We start from the raw sequence: 19,358 nt of genomic DNA on the forward strand, positions 1-19,358 counted from the left end.
GCTCCAGAGTCCTGGAAGAGCTTTTCCTTCTCATCTGGCATTGACGCAGGGCAGGCAGGATGGCATTCCAAACACGAGTGAGATGTGTAGCACCGAGCCCTCCCTTTTGAAAAGAATAAGTAAAAGACAAGCCAGCAGGTAGCCCTGCTCCCCAAAACGCGCAATGCGGTCCCTGCCCGGGCGGGCGGCTGGGTGTCTGCGCTCTCCGCCTTCACTGGGCTGACCCAGGAGGGGAGGAGCAGGAGCCGGAGGGGGTGCTGGGGGGGTGGGGGTTGGAGCGCGAACCATCCCGAGCCAAGACAAGCAGCACATTCACAAATAAGGCCCCCACCCCCAGCGCACGCGCTCCCATTTAAAGCAGCCGGACTCCACCACTGCAGGACAGCTCAGAGAACGCTGTGCGGGACGCAACTCCACCCGACAGACTCAGGTCAGAAGTCCGTCCCCCGGCTGCAGCCACCGAGCCTCCGCAGCCTCGCGGGAAGCGGCTACAGCCTCCAAGAAAAGGTCTCGCCTGGGACTGCCGCCTCTTTCTCGGCGGGGGACCATGGCACGGCAGCTGGCTGCTCCCTGGCACTGGGCACTCTTGGTCCACATCTTCGGCAGCACCTGGTACCTGCTATTTGTCGCCGGACAGGTAGGGCATTTGGTGTGTCTGCGTCTCTTCCCTCTTCTGGCACTTTTCTAGTCTGTGCTACGGTGGAGAGCGCTAGAGTTGGGGTGCGCTCTCTCCAGCAGGGGTTTGTCCTGAGACCGCACTGCCACCGGAGCTGGGACAGGTGGCAAGAGGTTGGGGCAAAGGCGGCCCCTCGCGGTGAGCTCTGGGCTGGCCGGGTCAAATCTACGCTGAACCTCATCGCAGACTCCTGGGGCCGTGTCCCACATTCCCGCCCTCGCAGGGGTCCTGCCTCCAGCTGGGCAGAGTCAGGGCGTGTAGGCGGCGCCTCAACCGGGGTGCGGCCTTCTCCCGGGGAGCTGGAGACCCTGCACCCCTTTGTGGAACCCCTTCTCTCTTCCCATGTGGAGGCTCGGGAGGCACTGGGGAAGCTCCAGTGCTGGTAAACCCCCCTCCCCTTACTTTTGTCCTTTCCTTGACCGGTGAACTCTGACGTCTTCACCCCAGGGCCCGTGTGGCAGGTCGTGGTGGAGCATCGTAAGACGGGCAGACGCCAGACCAGGTGGGTGCTCTGGTGCTTCTGCAGCAAAGCAAAGGTGATTCTGGCCGGTGCACCAAGTCTCCTCCTCAGCACGCCCCCTTTGAATTCTCCTAGGGGTGTCTCTGGAGCCAGAAGGGGTGTAGGTATTGGGGAGTTCTCTTTCGTGGGTGGCTCAGGCGCCAAGGTGTCACAGAAGGGCCCTGGGAGAGCCTCTAATTCACAGTTTGGCAACGGTTTATTCCTGAAGGACTTGGGAGGGAGCTGCTTAGGGAAGGGGCAGGTGTTAATCAAACCCATGATGCGTGTAGTGTCTTCGGCATTCAGACTTTCCAGAGTCAGGTAACTTTTGATTAAACCTCACGATTTAGGCAGTTTGTACATCATTTAACCTACATAGATTTGCTGTTCGCAGTTTTACTTGGGTAATTCTGGGAAAATGCCCAAATCCTCTTGGCCGGAATTATCGCCAGATAGCCTCCCTTTCCTCTGTTTTGCTTATGGAGGCTTGTCCAAATCAAGGGATTCCCTTCTCTTTTAGTTAGCGATTGAAACTTGTTTTGGATCTTTATTTTAATGGTCATTTTAATTGCAATGGTGCACTTTTTGACGCTGAGGACCAAGAAAGGTGGTTAAGAAGGGCCAGGGCAGGCTGACCAGCAAGAAATGTTCAACAGGGAACACCTGCTTAGATTGGAGTGTGGAAAAGCACTGCAAAAGCTTGCCTTAATCATCAGAAAACTGTATTCCCAACATGCTTTGCTCTATAGAAGGGCTTCTCAGAGGTGACTGCACATTAGGATTGCCTCTGAGAGCTCTAGGAACTCCCTGTGCCAGGGCCACACCCCAGCTCCTTTGCATCAGAATCCTTGGGGGCATGGGGTGAGGCTCCCCCACCAGAATTTATAAGGTTCCAGGTGATTCCACGGTGCAGCTGGGTTCAAAGCCACTGTGCAAAAATCTATTCTTATGGAATCATGATCCCCAAAAGAAACTCAAAAGAGAACAGTAGAGAGAGCCTAAGAGAAAGGCTTGCGAGACCATCGTAACATGGAGCGTCCAGACCTGGCTCTGTCCCTAACTAGCTGTGTCGTTCTGGTCAAGGTCCCCCATAACTCCATTTCCTCATCTGTAAAACGAGAGTGGTGGCCTATGTTTTTGAAGGTCCTGCCAACTTCAAGAACACCAGGCAGGCTGATATCTAACCCAAATCAAGACAGAATACCTTGCCTTGTTTTTAAATATCCACCGGGGTAGAAATTCTCCCTTACCCTTGAGATTTTGTTAAAATATCTGGTAATATTTAAATACAGCAAAGATGCATAATGTAGTTTCTTAGACTTGTGGGGTATTTTTGTTTTTTGTTTTTGTTTTGTTTTGTTTTTTTTTGTTATACCTGATAACGCTGCCTTTTCAGACCTAATTGAAGTCACTTGGTGCTTTCTGGATGTTCAGGACAAACTGATTTTCATAGCACTACACACTGTTCTTCCTTGCTCTGCTTGTCAACCAGCTTTCTTCTGGATGAAGACGATGAAAGCAGGTTTGAGCTGTGTGCGTGTGCGTTGGAAGTGGTTTATTGTTTAACTCCAAATGACTCTTTCTAGTCCCATTCGGCAGGGCTGCTCCACACATGTGAGGAGCCTGACTAAACTTGTCAGGGAAGGGATAGAAAAGAGTTTAAAGTGGTAGAGGGTTCTGTCTTTTGATAGAATACAATACAGATAACTTCCTCAGGTGTTGGTCAGAAGCCACTGATCTTGTAACACTTTCTAATGTCCTCACTTTGTTTATTTTAAAACCACGTGGGTGTTATATCTAATCAGCGATTTAACTGACCAGAAACTTGAGGAGACTTAATATCAAGAAGTCATTCCATCACCAATAGCCAATGCCAAATAATTTGAAATTGTTTGGAATTTATACATTCTTTAGACAGTTTTGAAATCAAAGCATTCACACACAAAGTCATGGCTACCAGAGACATCAGACCATATGTGTGTGTGTGTATGTATATATGTATATATATGTATGTGTGTGTATGTGTGTGTGTGTATGTGTGTGTGTGTAATATACATATTAGCCATTCTAAAAGGAGGGTGTGCGTCCAAGAGCTTCTGGCTCCCTAAACTGAATTACACCTGAGCTTTAATCTCCAAAAGTCCAAAGAATGATTTAAATGCAAATAAAACTCTCACCATTTCTCCTTTCTTCTCACTGAATTTCTGCTTTTGTTCTGGCTAAATTATGCACCGCCCCCACCCCGCCCTGTAACTTGCAAGATTCTTTTCTTTCCTTGTGAAACTTGAAGGTAGCTCACTACTTAGATTCTTATGAAACTGATTGTTTTACTGATATCAATTTCATTTTATCAGCTGAACCCAAATTCACCCTATTGCCCAAATAGCTCCCAGGTAAGGAACTAGATAATTAAGGTTTTAACCACTAGGAGTTCTCACCTACTTAATGATTCCTATAACCCATCTGTAGCAATCCCCTGTAAAAAATAAATAAGGTTGTAGGAGAGGGTTGGGGCTAGATCAGCACAAAACCACTGCTACTGCTTAAAAATGTCACTCAGTGGTAATTCATGTTCTTTTGGTGATATATCAGTGACAGCTCATTCAAATATTAAGGTTGAATAGTTCCACTCGCTCTGTATTCTAAACTGTATTCTTGTTAGGAATTCAGGAATGAAGTAAATAGTTTCAGGGTGGCTAGAAAGACTTTGTGCCTTTATAGGCACCTGATTTTCAGCTAAATATTTTGAAGAAGAGAAGCCTTGTTTGTTTTTGGATGTTCTTGCTCTCACTTTATTTTTTATTTTCATTTTTCATGTGATAATTTTGCATGGTTAAAAAAAAATCTAAGGAAAAAAGTCTAAGGGCTTATAAGGAAACAAACTTCTTGCCCTACTCTTTCTCCCGATCTCAGAGGTACAGCCCACAGGCAGCATTGTTTGTCTGTTTGTCTTGTGTTATTCTGAGGTATACCTGACACACAGGAAGCAGCACATATTGAAAGTGTACAGCGTGATAGGTTTTGACATATGTTTACCCGTGAACGCATCACTGCAATCTCCTCACTACCCTCTGCGATCCCTCCCTGCCCTTCCTGGCACACAGCATCCTCAGGCCAACAGTGATGTCCTTTCTGTCACTGCAGATTAATGCATCTTCCAGAATTTTATATAAATGGACTCATACAGTAGGTAATCCCCCCTTTTGATCTTGTTTTCTTTCATTCAACATAATTATTTTGAGGTTATCCATGCTGTAGCATGTACTACTTTGTTCCTTTTTATTCCTAAGTATTACATTGTAGGGATACACCAGGGTTTGTTGTCCGTCAACCTTCCCCTACTGATGGACAGTATGTTTCCAGTTTTTGCCAATTATGAATAAAGTTGCTATGAAGATTTGTGTACAAGTCTATATGGACATGTGGTTTTATTTGTTAGGTACATACCAAGGAATGGAATAGTTGAATCATGGGTAGGTGTATGTTGAACTTTTTAAGAAACTGTCAGTTTTCAGAAGGTTGTACCATTTGATTTTATTTTTTATTAAATTGAATGGGATAACATTGTTTAATAACATTACATACATGAATTTCAGGTGTGCAACTTTATAATACAACATCTGTATACTGTTGTGTGCTCACCACCCGGAGCCTCGTCTCCTTCCATCACCACATATCTGACCCCCGTACCCTCTTCATTCTCCCTGCAAACTACTCCCCGTCTGGTAACCACCATTCTGTTTGTATCTCTAAATTTTTTTAATTGTTGTTTTCTTTGTCCATTTGTTGCTTTCTGTTTTTTATCCCACATGTGAGCAAAGTCACATGGTTCTTGTTCTTTTTCTTCTGATTTATTTCCCTTAGCGTAATACTCTCAAGATCCACCCATGTGGTCACAAATGTCACTGTTTATCTTTGTTATGGATGAGTAGTAGTACTTCTTCTTTATACAGTCACCCATCAGAGGGCACTTGGGGTATTTCATGTCTGGGCTATTGTAAATAGTGCTGCAATGAACACAGGGCCACCTATATCTTTACAAATAAGTGTTTCCCCAAAAATTCAGGTAGATACCCAAAAGACAGATTACTAGATTATACGGTAGCTCTATTTTTAATTTTTTGAGGAGCCCCCACACTGTTTTCCATGGTGGCTGCACCAATTTACATTCCTACCAGCAGTTTGTGATGGTTCTCTTTTCTCCACATCCTCTCTAACACTTGTTGTCTTGTCTTATTCATAATAGTTATTCTAGCAGGTGTGAGGTGGCCCACTTTACATTCTTACTGGCAGCATATGAGATTTCCAGTTCCCCTGCATCCTTGCCTACACCTGGTGAGGCCAGTCTTTTAAGGGAGCCGTGCCGATATGTATAGTATCTTTTTCGGGGTATTAATTTGAAATCCTCTAGTAATTAATGATGTTGAACATTTTTTCATGGATTTATATATAATCCATATATCTTTGGAAAAAATTTCTATAAAAATATTTTATCCATTACTTATTGGATTGTTTCTTTTGTTACTGAGTTCCTGAGAATTCTTTATGTATTCTGGCTATAAGTCCTTTATCAAATGTATCATTTGCAAATATTTTCTCCCATTATGTGGCTTGGCTATTCATTTTCTTAGTAGTGTCTTTGGATGGGCAGAAGTTTTTAACTTTGATAAAGTTGAACTTACTGCATTTTGGGGTTTTTTTTTAGTAGATTGTGTATTTACTCTTATTTTAAAGAACTATTTGTGTAACCTGGATCACAGAGATTTTCTCAGGGGTTTTACAGTTTTATGTTTTACCTTTTGTCTACGATTTATTTTCAATTAATTTTTGTATGTGGTACAGGATATAGAACAAAGTTCTTTTTTCTTTTGCCTATGGATATTCAATTGTTTTAGCATATTGTTTTTGAAAAGGCTATTTTTTCTCCATTGAATTGCCTTTGTACCTTTGTTGAAAATAAATTGCCACATATGTATGGGGTTTTTTTTTTTTTGATTTTCTGTTCTATTCCAGTTGACTACATGTCTACTGCTATGTCAGCTCCACACTGTCCTTAATACTATGGCTTTACAGCACGTCTTGAACTCAAGAAGTGCGACTCCTCCAATTGTGTCCTCCATTTTGAAGGACACTGATTTAACTTTTCCATATGAGGTTTAGAATCACTTTGCCAATTAAAAAAAGATGTGTGCAGGGAGTTGATGCGGGGGTATTTTAACCTATATATTTATTTTGAGAGAATTATCCTCTTCATATTGCGCCTCATGATCCCTGAACGCTATATAACTTTTTATTTAGGTCTTCTTTGATTTCTCTGAAAAATATTTGGTAGTTTTTGGTGCGTGGGTATTAAATATTTTGTGAGATCTGTACTAAGTATTTCATATTTTTGATGCTTTATAAAATGGTACTGTTTTTTAAAAAATTTGTTCCTGATTATTTCTTGTTAGTATTTAAAAACAATTGATTTTTTAAAAAATTATTTTATCATTGTTCAGTTATAGTTGTCTGCATTTTCTCCCCACCCCTCTACCCCACCCCAGCCAAACCCACCTCCCTCCCCTGCTTCCACCCTTCCCTTTTGTTTTGTCCATGTGTCCTTTATAGTAGTTCCTGAAAACCCTTCTCCCCACTATCCCCACTCTCCTCCCCTCTGGCTATTAGATTGTTCTTAACCTCAGTGTCTCTGGTTATATTTTGTTTGCTTCTTTCTTCTGTTGATTATGTTCCAGTTAAAGGTGAGATCATATGGTATTTGTCCCTTACCACCTGGCTTATTTCACTTAGCATAATGCTCTCCAGTTCCATCCATGCTGTTGCAAAAGGTATAAGCTCCTTCTTTCTCTCTGCTGTGTAGAATTCCATTGTGTAAATGTACCATAGTTTTTTGATCCACTCATTTGCTGATGGGCACTTAGGTTGCTTCCAGTACTTGTGTGCTACTATGAACATTGGGGTTCATATGAACAATTAATTGATTGATTTTCAAATATTAAACCCACCTTATATTCCTGGGATAAATTCAATTTGATGATAATATATTATCCCATTTTTTTACATTGTTGTATTCAGTTTACTAAATTTTGATTACCATTTTTACATCTCTGTCTATGAAGGATATTGGTCTGTAGTTTTCTTGTAATGTCTTTTTCTGGTTTAATATCAGAGTAATGCTGGCCTCATATAATAAGTTGGGAAACATTTTCAATTTTCTGGGAGAGTTTGAGAATGATTTTTTCATTAAATATTTGGTAGAATTCATCAGTGAAGCCATCCTGGAGTTGGCATCAGGTGAAGATTTTTAACTACAAATTTTAATTCTTGAATAAATATAGAGTTATTCAGGTTATCTGTTTTGTCTTGAGTTAGCTTTGGTAGTTTGTGTCTTTCATGAATTTATCGATCTCATTTAAGTTGTTGAATTTATTATCATGAACTAGTTCATAACACTTCCTTATTATCTTTTTAATATTATTAAAACCTGTACTTATATCACCTGGATCATTCTTGGCATTGGTTATTTATTTATTCTTTTTTCCTGATCAATCTGCTTAAGGGCTTATCAATTTTATAGATCTTCTCAAAGAAGCAGTTTTTGGCTTTATGGATTTTTCTCTATTGATTTGTTTTCTATTTTATTGTTTTTCCTCATCTTTATTTTCTTTTTCTTACTATTTCATGTTTTATTTGGTCTTATTTTTCTAGTTCCTTAAGCTGAGGTTATTGACATGAGACATTTAATGTTTTCAAATACAAGTGTTTAATGATATAAAGTTTTCCTCAGTGCTGTTTTAGTGACATACCATAAATGTGTGCGCGCGTGTGTGTGTGCGTGTGTGTGTGTTTAGTTCAATAAAACTTATTTCCCTTTGACTTCCTCTTTTGCCCATGGGTATTTTCAAATGAGTTGTTTAGTTTCTAAAAATTTAGAGATTTTCCAGATGTCTTTGTGTTAGTTTTTTCTAATTAGTTCCAATGTGGTGAGATAACGCAGTTTATATAATTTGAATCCTTTTAAATTTATTGACAGTTGTTTTATTGCCCAGAGTATGGTCTATCTTAAATATTCTATGTATACTTGAAAAGAATTAAACTTTCTACAAATTAGTGTCTTCTAAATTTTCCTGCTTAGTTTTTTATTGAGTACAGTATTATATGAAAGTCGATTAGGTCAAGTTGGTTGAGAGTGTTTTTAAATTATTCTGTATCTTAACTGGTTTCGTATACTTACTGTATCTATTATCGAGAGAGGGATCTTGCAATCTCCATCTACCACTGTGAAGTTTTCTATTGCTCCTTGCAGTTCTATCAATCTTTGCTTTATTTATTTTGACTTTGTAATTTGATGCATAAGCACTTATTGTAGAATTATGTTTTTGGTGAATTGACCCTTTTTCATTATTAAATAACCTTCTCTATCCCTGGTAATCATCTGTAGTCCAAAATTGACTTTGTCTTTGGCTATATTAATGTTAACATCTTCAATTCTTTGAGAAGTTTTATGTGATACTTCCATAGTTTTTTTCTTTTTGAATGGAGGTAACATTGGTTTATAACATCAGTTTACGGTACATGACATTATAGTTCAACATCTGCATACACGATAATGTGCTGACCACAAAAGGTGTAGTTCCCGTCTGTGACCACACAACTGACCCCCTTAACTCTTCACCCACTTTCATACTTCTTATAATGTACCCTTAATGTGATTTATCATTTTCCATTAGATTTCCATTATGGTATGAGTCCCTAATTTTCTTTCACAGCCAATTTTCATCAATCTTTCATTTCCTTTATCACATTTTAAAGACTCAGTGGTCAGTATTAATATATTGTAAAGGCTACAGTGTGCCAAGCAATGTCTTATTATTCTATTTTTTGCTAGTATATTTTCTTTTTTAAAAAACAAACAGAAACTAAGACTCAGACAACAGTATGGTGATCACCAGAGGGAAGAAGTGGTGGGGAAGGTAGGAAGCATAAAGGGGGGCAAATATATGGTGTCAGAAGGAGAGTTGAGTTTGGGTGGTGAGCCCACAGTGTGATGTACAGATATGTATTACAGAACCGTACACTTGAACCCTGTATAATTGCATTAACTGATGTCACCCCAATACATTTAATAAGAAAAGAAATAATAAAAATGACAAACAGCTTTCTTGAGATATATTTCATATATCATACAATTTTTCCATTTGAAGTACACATTTAAGTGCTTTATTATATTCACAGATATGTACAATCACTACCACACCTTTAGAAATGTTTTCACTTCCAAATGAAACACTTACTCTTTAGCTATTACACTGCTGATCTCTACTCGCCCCTGCCCCAAGCTATCAGTAATCTATTTTCTTTCTTTATAGATTTTCATACCCCAGATTTTCATATGAATGGAATCATGCAATTATGTAAACTTTAAGGATTGGTTTCTTTTACTTAGTGTGTTTCCACGGTTCATCCAAATTGTAGCATATATTAGTAGTTGATTCCATTTATGGCTGAAAAATATGTCATTGTATGGATATACCACATTTTGTGAATCCATTTGTCTGTGGACAGACGTGTTTTCACTTTTGGCCGTTGTGAGTAATGCTGCTCTTAACGCTCATGTGCAAGTTTTTGTGTGGACGTGTGTTTTCATTTCTCTTGGGTAAATACTTCAGGCTTGTACTGTATCTGTTACAACTCGGCTGTTATAGAAAAAAAGTAGCAATAGACAATATGTAAATGGTTGAACCTGGCTGTGTTCCAATTAACTATTTACAAAAACAAGTATTGGGCTGGAGTATTTGGCCCCCTGGACATGGTTTGCAGACCTCTGACCTGACGTGTTGGGATGCTGTGCCTCGGTGTGGGTGATTTAAATTCAGCTTGGTAAGTCCTTCATGGACTTTCGATGGACCTATGTCCTTCAGTTCAGGGCATATTTATCTTCATATGTCTTTGATAATTTCATTGCCCGCATTTTATGTGTTTGGTTTTTGTGAAACTGCTGTTAGTTATCAACCATCTATCTTTTAACATCTTTTCTCTTGTCTTTGTTATATTTTGTTATACTGTCTAAAAGGTTTCCTCAATTTTATTTTTCAAGTGTTCTTTAGATAGATTTTCAATGAATATTCCTAGTTGTAGGTAAAATGTCACACACCCCTACCCTCTTTTGCAACATCAGGGGCTCCAGGTCTGAAGCCTTTCTGGACTTTCACGGACCAGACGGTCTTGCTTCTCACCACGCTCTCCCTATGGAGACACTGTTCTGTTAAGTCAGTTACAGTTCGCCCACCAGTTTTCCATATTCTAAAAATCTACTGGCATCTTTTATCTGTTGTTGTCTCTGTTCCAGTTCTCATCATCTTTATTTACTTAGTGTTATTTTAGCAGATATTTGGGGGAGAACAGAGAAAATATGGCATTCAGTCTGCCGTGTTTAACTGGAATTTACACTATTTATTCTTTCATTATTTCAATTTTCCTGTCTTGATTCATCTCCAAATCTCATTAGAGCTCCTTCTGGGTATTATGCACACTTTTCAAATAGCCATACTTTTCCCCCCAGAGTAAATATAAATGTTGGTCCGTTTTACAGAAAAGACACAAGACTTGAATTCTAAAGACCTTGGTTCTAGTTCTGGACGTACTGACCTTCTGTGTAATTAAGAAAGTCACGTGTTCTTCAGGGAAGGGGATCCTGCTTACCGCCTGCTTGCCAATTGCCAAACATGACGATAGGTTCTTTTCTCTAGCCCCACTTTCATGTTCTAGTTTTAAATCTTCCAGTAACTATTTGTTTCCTGTTTGCTGCTTAAGTAAAGAGAGTCTAACCTATTTGCTCACAAATACAGCACAGAAACATTGTTTTTACAAATTTTGATGTTAATATTTGGAAACAGTTTTATGAGAGAACATGGAGTTAACATGATGTAAAAATCTGGCCATAAAATATCATATGTGGTCTTAACATTTATTCTCTAAGGTGTGATTGAGGTTTAGGCTTTTTTGTGGTAAAATGAATGAGAAAATAATTTTGAATAGTTAGTAATTCTGTATCAGTTTCAATATTTTATTTTGTAGTAGGATGATCTCTAAGTGGGGAATTGTGCATTTTGGGGAGGGGTGGAGTGGGTGGGGCAGGAGCTACATATTTCTTTTCAGCTGTGCTCATGACTATACGATTATATAGCCAGAAGGAGCCTTAGAGATACTTCAGTGTTTTGGTTCACAAACTTCATTGTGTATAAGTCAGTTTGGCCATATCACACAATTCCAAAGGTCACCAGAGATAGAGCTGTCCAACTAAAACCTCAGAAGCTTTTAAATGGCCCCTTTCTTAGGGATCCTGACTCAATAGGGAAAGGATGGGTCCTAGAATCTGCATTTGTGAGCTACCCCTTCCCCTCATCCACATATCCACAGAGGATTCATTCGGACACAGTTGGACCACAGATCACATTTTGGGAAACGCGGTCCCGATCTATCTTATTTACGGGTGTGAGAAATGACGTCCTAGGACGTCGAGTGACATGTCCCAGTTTGTTAGTGGGAGAGGTGGGAGTGGACCACACGTCTCATAACTCTGTTCAGTGATTTTTCCCACCAGAGCATACACTGTTATTTTAGTGTCTAGTTACATCATGAACTAAAGATATGAACCACCAACTTAAAGTGTCTGTATTTGTAGTAACCTCAGTTTTTTATAAATGGTTTTCAGATGTTTGGGAATAGCTTTAGCTCTCAGTCACTCTGCCTTTAGCAGAGGAACGACGGGGGAGAAAAAGTGAAGGAAAACCCTCAGCTTTCACCCCCCCCCCCACTCACATAACCTGCTGGAAACTGGCTTCTGTGTATTTTCTTCTCGAGTCATCGTGACCCGGGAAGATTAACAGATACTTATTTAGAAAACTGTCCAAGGCATCCAGGAATTTGACACTTGATGAAAGGGAGAGTACGTGCTGCGGAACACCTTCTCCCCTCAAGTGCGATGTAGCAACTGTTGCTACGTTCTTGGAGGAAAGGAAGGAAATGTTTCGTGTGCCTATTATTTAGATGTTCTCCCCATCTCTGTCACAAACCAGCCAAACAAAACACATGCTGTCTTCTGAGTCATGCACAGTCTACGATGCAGTACTACACATGGGAAGGAAAGTTTTCTTTACTGCTAATAGTCATTGTTAAACATCGTGTACATTGTATGAAAAATGATAATTGTGAATTTTCTTTTAGAAGTCAGTTGAACAGAAATAAAGGTCTCTGACTATTAAAGAGTACTTACGGATATAAGCTAAAGTTCCAATTCTCATATTCTAATGTTCCTTTTAGAACTCTGTATTAGTCAGGATGGGCTAGATAATGCTGTGGTAACAAACCAACCCCCAATCATAGTGGCTTACAAATGGCTTATTTCCTCATCAGGCCACGTATTCAGTGTGGATTGTCAGGAGGGCTTGGCTCCTTGTGTGCGCTCAGGAATCCACGCTGACAGCAGCTCCTTCTCAGCCCACGTGCTCCCATAGCTTCCAGGGCAGGGAAAGCGGAGGGCCGCTCTGCCTTCCATGGGCTGTCACATGCTTTCACTCAAAGTGGCAGATATCCTATCTGCTCACATTTTATTGGCCAAATTCAAAAGGGTTGAAAGTGTACTGTTATCATGAACCCAGAAAGTTCTCTTTCTTGCCTTGGTTTAAACATTCTTAGCTTTTCCAAATTTCCAGCCTTCCAAGATGTGGGCTGGATGTTTACCTTTTCTGACTGTGTGTATATATGTGAACAGAGGTTCACTGACATTGCTGTAAAGTGATTTAACATTTTCTTTGACTTGCCCATTTTAATTTTTAAAAAATTTATAATTGGTAAAACACATTTACAATTTACCATGTTACCCTTTTTTAGTGTACCGCTAATTAGTGTTAAGTGCAATGACATTGTCATGCAACCAGCCTCCAGCACTCTTTTCTTCTTGCAAAGCTGAAACTCTATAGCCACTAAACAATAACTCCCCATTCCCTTTGCCCCTGGTGACCACCATTCTACTTTCTATGAATTTGACTCTTCTAGGTACCTCATTTAAGTGGGTTTATAACAGTATTTGTCTTCTTGAGATTGGCTAATTTCTCTCAGCATAAGTTTTATCTATGTTACAGCATGTGTCAGAATTTTCTTCCTGTTTAAGCCTGATTGATACTTATTTATTAACAAGATTATTATTATATTAGTAATTATTAATATAATAAGACTATTGTTATATTAGTAATACTCTTATTGTATTAATAAGATGAATAAATGCATGTTGTTTTTCATTCATCTGTCCATGGACGCTTGAATTGCTTCTACTTTTTGGCCGTTGTGAATAATGCCACTAGGAACATTAGTCTTTCACTATGTTTCACGTGGGCTTATTCTGTATAAAAGAGAAGCAACACCTTCTTCAGACATCTAGTTTACTATATGAGAGGCACAGAAAACAGTTGTTTAAATGATGGACTAAGAGGCTCACTTTGGGACTCAGAAGCCAATGGTTACAACAAAAGCTGAGCAATACATCACCCCTCTCCTGTGCATTTAACTATATCATCAGAGCCAATGGACTCTTGTGTTTGGTCTTGTATGTAACCTGCAAATCTTGACCTTTTCCAAGAAAGGACACAATATGTAACTAGCACATTGATTTTCCTCTTAAGATCCAAGAGCATGGCAAAAAGAAAAAATTTTCTTCCTTTTTTTACATCTGACTCAAACACTGTGTGAAGGGGGGTCTACTATGAATGTGTAAAATGTAGGCATGCAAATTAATTGCATGCATAGCACAGATGCGTGGAGGGGCAGGGTGGAATTTTGGGAACTGTGTTGAAAGGAAAGGAAGTAGACCAGGATCCAAACTCTGCTTGCTACTTGCTAATTGCATAGTTTTGGACAAATTAGTTACATAGCCTTTCTGAGTTTCATCCCCGCCCCCTCCTCAACCTCTGGAATGAAGAGCTTGAATTACATGATCTTAGTGGGTTAATACCACTCGATCATAACTTCTAAAATGAATAGGAATTTCCAACCTTTTCTGATGTGAACACTCTTTTAACACAGAAAAATATTAATAGGTCTGTTTGATGGATTTTTTAGAAATGAAATCAGAATGTGGAAACTCCCCTGCTTAACTCCTTCAGTGACTTTCTGTTGCCTTTAGACTTAGATTTCTAAGCCTTTTTTTCATTATCGCCTCCCTTTTTAGACATTTTAAGACAATTTCCCCTAAGCCACCCCCACCTCCATGAGATTTTAACGCAGTAAACTGTTTACATGTGCTTTGGCCCTTAGAAGGGCCTCAAACCATTGTTATTTAAGTCCTCCCCTCTCGTACAAACCAATTTTTCAGCCCCTCAGGGGTATGATCGCCCACATTGACAATGTGTGCATTTAGACTAAGGCTGAAAGTCCTTACTGGTCTTCAGGGCCTGGCAGTTCCATCGCCTGTTCAGCCCTCCGTATTCCCCGCCCCTCCTTCTCTTGCTCACTACTGTCGGTCCAGTCCACTGGCCTCCTTTCCCTTCCTCAAGGGCATCAGGCTTGTTTCTACGTCAGGGTCTTTGTACGAGTTGTTCTTTTTGCTGGAGGCTCTTTCTGTATTTTTAATTAATCAGTTTATGCTCATCCATCCATCCTCCAGCTTAAATATCACTTCCCCAGGAGAACCAGTCCCTCCAGCTCGCCCTGCCCCAGTGCACATTAGATCTCTTCTAAGAGGCCCAGTTTCCTTCGAGCACTGGTAATTTGTAATGATAAATGTATTTGTACTTTTATTATATGTCTGCCATCCCCAATAGATTGTAAGCTCGAAGCCAGAGACTGACTTACTTCCCTCTCTACATGCCACATCTAGCTCAGTGCTTGGAATTGTTGGAAAAAGAATGAATGAAGTGTTTTTGAGAAAATATGCAGTGACAAAAACTGCTGTGAACTTGGTATTGCCTTTTCAATGAATGTATACATGTTGTTTTCCACAAAGTAAAAGAAAATACATTTATACATTGCTAAGCACAATAGTACATATGTTACATGGATTAGGAAGGAAACACTAGCTGCTAAAGCAATAAAATCCTGAAATATCAGTGTTTTGACAAAATAGTTTATCTCTGGTTCACATAAAAGTCCAATTGGCATTGCGGCAGTGCGGGTAAAGGATCCGTTCCAAGTGGTTGTGTGGGGACCAGCCTGAGGAAGACCATCCTGTCTTTGACCTGTGACTTCCAGGGTCCCCCTGGTGCTGTGTCTGGATGACAGAAGGGAGGAGAATGTTGAGAATTGCCTCGGAGGTTTTCTTGGGGGTGGTCTTGGGAGTGGAATGCACCATGCTGCCCACACCCACTTTCTGCATTTCTGACCAGACTCAAATATCCAGTTGGGTTCCAATTCCCGTTATCCTCCCACGAGAACTCAGTCACATAGCCATACCTGCTAGGCAGGGAGGCTGGGCGGACCCCTGTGAACTCAGGAGGTGAGCTGGCTTCTTTCATAATACCCTTGGGAAGTCACACACGTGTGTGCAAGTTGATGTGTAGATGTATGTGGATTTAAAAATCACCTTCAGTTAATACACAGGCCCGGTGGAGTTCAAGACCCAGAGAACGGGAACCACTAAACATAGGAGTATGTGAGTTTTGTTTTAGGAGAGGTTTTTGTCTAGCTCATCGTTTTTGATATTAAAAGGACAAAGAAGGTGGACTATAGGTGATGGGGTTGGGGAATGGTTTGTGCACTAGAAGTGCACTATATTTATCTAACTGAACAAAACAAATAATTGCCATAAAACAACTAATCTTCTAATCTTCCCAGGCTCTTCTTGTGTGGCTATGTTCAGAGAGTGCAGATTAGCATCTTGTCAACTGAATGTAAGCCCAGGTGGGGCTCTGGCTGGGCTGCTGGCAGCACTGTCATTAATAAAAGGGAGCCTTTTTCATTTCTTTCCTTTTTTTTTTTTTTACACCAATGGACTGTTTTCAGTTCCCAAATCACCTGATAAGCCCTATTCTTTTGATGAACTACAAATAAAAACTAGTCCTCCATCCCATGGGGCTGTTAATCAAATAGTGTCTGTTTGAAGGAAAAAAAAAAAGGCCTATTGCATGTCTGGCTCATAATACTACAAGTTGTAATTGAACTACGAAATCATGATACTGTGCTTTTACCTGGGCCAAAGCATACCTGGCCATCCTTCTGGTTTGCCATTCTCCCCATGCCATGGATGGGAGTGGAAACATGAGCCTGGGCATTTCTTTGTGCACACTGTGAGCCTTCTCAACTCCACTCCTTAGCAGAAGGAAAACAAACTCTAAGCTTGGAGGGTTAGGCGGGCTGCTGTATTACTTCTGTTTCATTGTCTAAAGGAGCTTTTGAGACTTGCCCCTTTCTTTCCCATTCTGTCATCCATCTAACTCTATACCCTAGTGATCGCTTTAGAAAAGTTGGGAGAAAAAAATCAGCATCTGGTGACCAATAGTAACTCCCAGTAGAAAAATGTTGTACATTTTAAACTCCACAATTTCAAATGAGTTCATTGGCAAAATGGATTTTTTCAACAAGTATAAACATTTTCCACCCGCTGCCCCTTTCAGTTCTTTTGCTTTGCCTTTTGCACGAGGTATGGTTTCAGATCAGTGTTGTCCTGCTTTCTGTGCTTCTGATGAAGCTGAAAAGTGTTGGATTGACACTAGCAGGAAGTTGTAGCAGTTGTGAACATAAGCTCAAAGCAAGTTGGTGAGGTCACACTGGTATCCTTTTTGGTGCCTTAGTAGGAATAGTAAAGAGGTTTATGCTACTTCCAGCCAGGGCCAGAGCTGGATGAGGGACCTCCCCAGGGCAAGGGTCTGCAGCTTGGCAAGCTTTGGAGTGGTGCTGACCTGCAACAAATTGGTGGATAATCTCCTGCGTATAACGAAACATGGTCTTATTTAGAGCAACACGGCAATGTAGAAGCTGAGCAGAAACAGCTCTGTGGGACCCCTGCTACAGGAGCAGTAATGGAGTTGCATTTCACTCAAATCCTCTTATGAAGAGCTTTAGGTGTCCCTGTATTTGGCGACATGGCAGTTCCTGCTGGATTTTGTGCTGGGTCTTCCCCCAAGTAGAAGATGGCTGTTCAGAGCAATGCTTATTGAGCGGGAATTGGGAGCCTGTCAGCCAAGCATGAGCTCAAGTACTTCTCCTTCCTTGCAGCTGGAGTCGATTATGTTTTTAGCTGCCACTGTTAATGAGTCAAAAGCAGCATCTGTGGAGAGTGGGGTTGGCACTTTCAGGGCGGTCTGCCACCTTGCCATCAGTTGCTCCAGAGCGAGTCCTGGGTGTAGAACAGATAAAACTGGATGTTGGGTGGGTGGTTCTTTGAGGCTGTTGTTGAGGGAAAATGGGAAATGATGGAATCTGACACTGAGTGACTTGCCAGTTACAGTTCATACCACTTAAGCTTTTTGTGTTCTTGTTGCTTTTGTTTTAATTAGAAGGTCTTCTAGTGGTAAATTTAGTTTTGGTTGAAGGTACAGTAGAGTTCTCTGTAGATTTTAAAGGCTCTTTCTATAGTCATTAATTTTGGGGGGTGATTTCTGAAGCTGAGACTCAAATAGATGATAGGAAGCCCTTCCATTCAATTTATTTCATTCATTTTGCAAGTCCTTTCTCTGTGTTGGGTGGGAATAAATATATTCCCTTTGGTGCAGGCTATCCCAGAAAACATTGTTATTTTAAGTACAGTGATCTAAGTAATCAGGTTATTACAACAGGTTATTCTCCATGTAGTATTTTTAAAAACAAATACAAGTGAAATGCAAGCTCTTTGGAATTTATTTGGGAATCCGTAGTCTGGATCACTCCCCTTTTGCAGAGTAACCTGACACATGATCTTCCCCTAAACTTTAGGACACATTTCTTCAAATGGGTTGACTTTATTTTCTGGATTTGACTGATCACTTTTTTCAGATCAACTAAAGTAGACAGTTAAAATCTTCAAGGAAAGGACTAATCCCTATACATTTTAGGTCCTCCCCAAAGCTCAGTATAGCCACTGTGCACAGAAGACTCTCCTTAGATTAAGTTGTATGCCTTTCTTTTGGCTGCTGTAATAAAGTACCACAAACCAGATGGTAACTAAAAAGAGAGAAATTTATTCTCTCACAGTTCTAGAGGCCAGAAACCAGAAATCAAGGTGTCAGCAGGGCCGTGCTCCCTCCAGAGGCCCTGGGGCAGAATCTGTTCCTTGCCTCTTCTAGCTTCTGGTGGCTGCCAGCAGTCCTTGGTGTTCCTTGGCTCCAATCTCTGCCTCTGTCTTCACTTTACCTTCTGTGTTAAACCTCTCTGCCTCTCTCTTGTGGTGGCAGTTAGGACTCACCTGGATAATCCAGGATAATCTCCTCATGTCAAAACCCTTAACTTAATCACATCTGCAAAGACCCTTTTTCCAGCCATTGGGCATGGCATAGCTCTGGGAGCCATTATCAAGTCTACCATACCCATGTATGGTTTCTGCATATTCCTGTGGCCAGTCATTGGAGGTTCATCTAAAGCTCTTAACTGCAAGCATATATGCTTCTGTTTTATTTTTGGCAGGGTGTTTGCTTCAAGTCACTTCTGTTTTAATACCTGCTTGTTCTTTATTCTTTGCCTTTAGGATATCAAATTATTTGCAGTGAAAATGGCTTTCGCTGCAGTAAAAATGGCTTTGGCCTTGGCAGTCTGTGTCATTAATAGTGAGTTTCACGTGGTGTTTGGGACTGAGGACACAGCATTATTGCGATCATCATTGAAACTAATGTAAAGCTGGGCATGGTGTCCAGAGCAGGTTTATTGTGCATATACAGGTTACAGGACATCAAAATCTTGTTAATAATATGTGTAGTTCCCCCATCATCTTAGTTACGAGCATTGTGCTCTCTAAGACTCGCTCTGAGTCTTTTCACAATTCACTTCTTTTAGAATACCCAATCCATAATTCCTTAGCTCTGCTGGGACCTACAGCCCTTATTGCTACCACCTTTTCACTTACCTCACTCACCTTTCTTCCCTCCGTGGCCAGCTTACATGCCTTGGCCAACCACTATAACCACTCCCTCCATCTCTTTCTCTCCCTCTGCTTGGTGCCCTCACTTGGCTAAACCTTAACCTGAGTTAATCCCACCTGTGCAGCTGAGTGCAATCACTCCAAAT

General features: G+C 40.6%; 1 protein-coding gene across 2 annotated transcripts in view; it reads left to right on the forward strand.

Annotated features, from left to right (window-relative positions):
- Positions 1-347: 347 nt before the first annotated feature.
- Positions 348-19,358, forward strand: part of ADAMTSL1 (ADAMTS like 1) — an 892,695-nt gene continuing 873,684 nt past the window's right edge. For both annotated transcript variants that reach the window (XM_053924703.1, XM_053924704.1), the window contains exon 1: positions 348-637. In XM_053924703.1, coding sequence (XP_053780678.1) covers positions 548-637 — 90 coding nt within the window. In that variant the 5' untranslated portion in view covers positions 348-547. The remainder of the gene's footprint in view (positions 638-19,358) is intronic.

Source organism: Desmodus rotundus, chromosome 1 (genome assembly GCF_022682495.2).
Source record: "Desmodus rotundus isolate HL8 chromosome 1, HLdesRot8A.1, whole genome shotgun sequence".
NCBI lineage: Eukaryota > Metazoa > Chordata > Mammalia > Chiroptera > Phyllostomidae > Desmodus > Desmodus rotundus.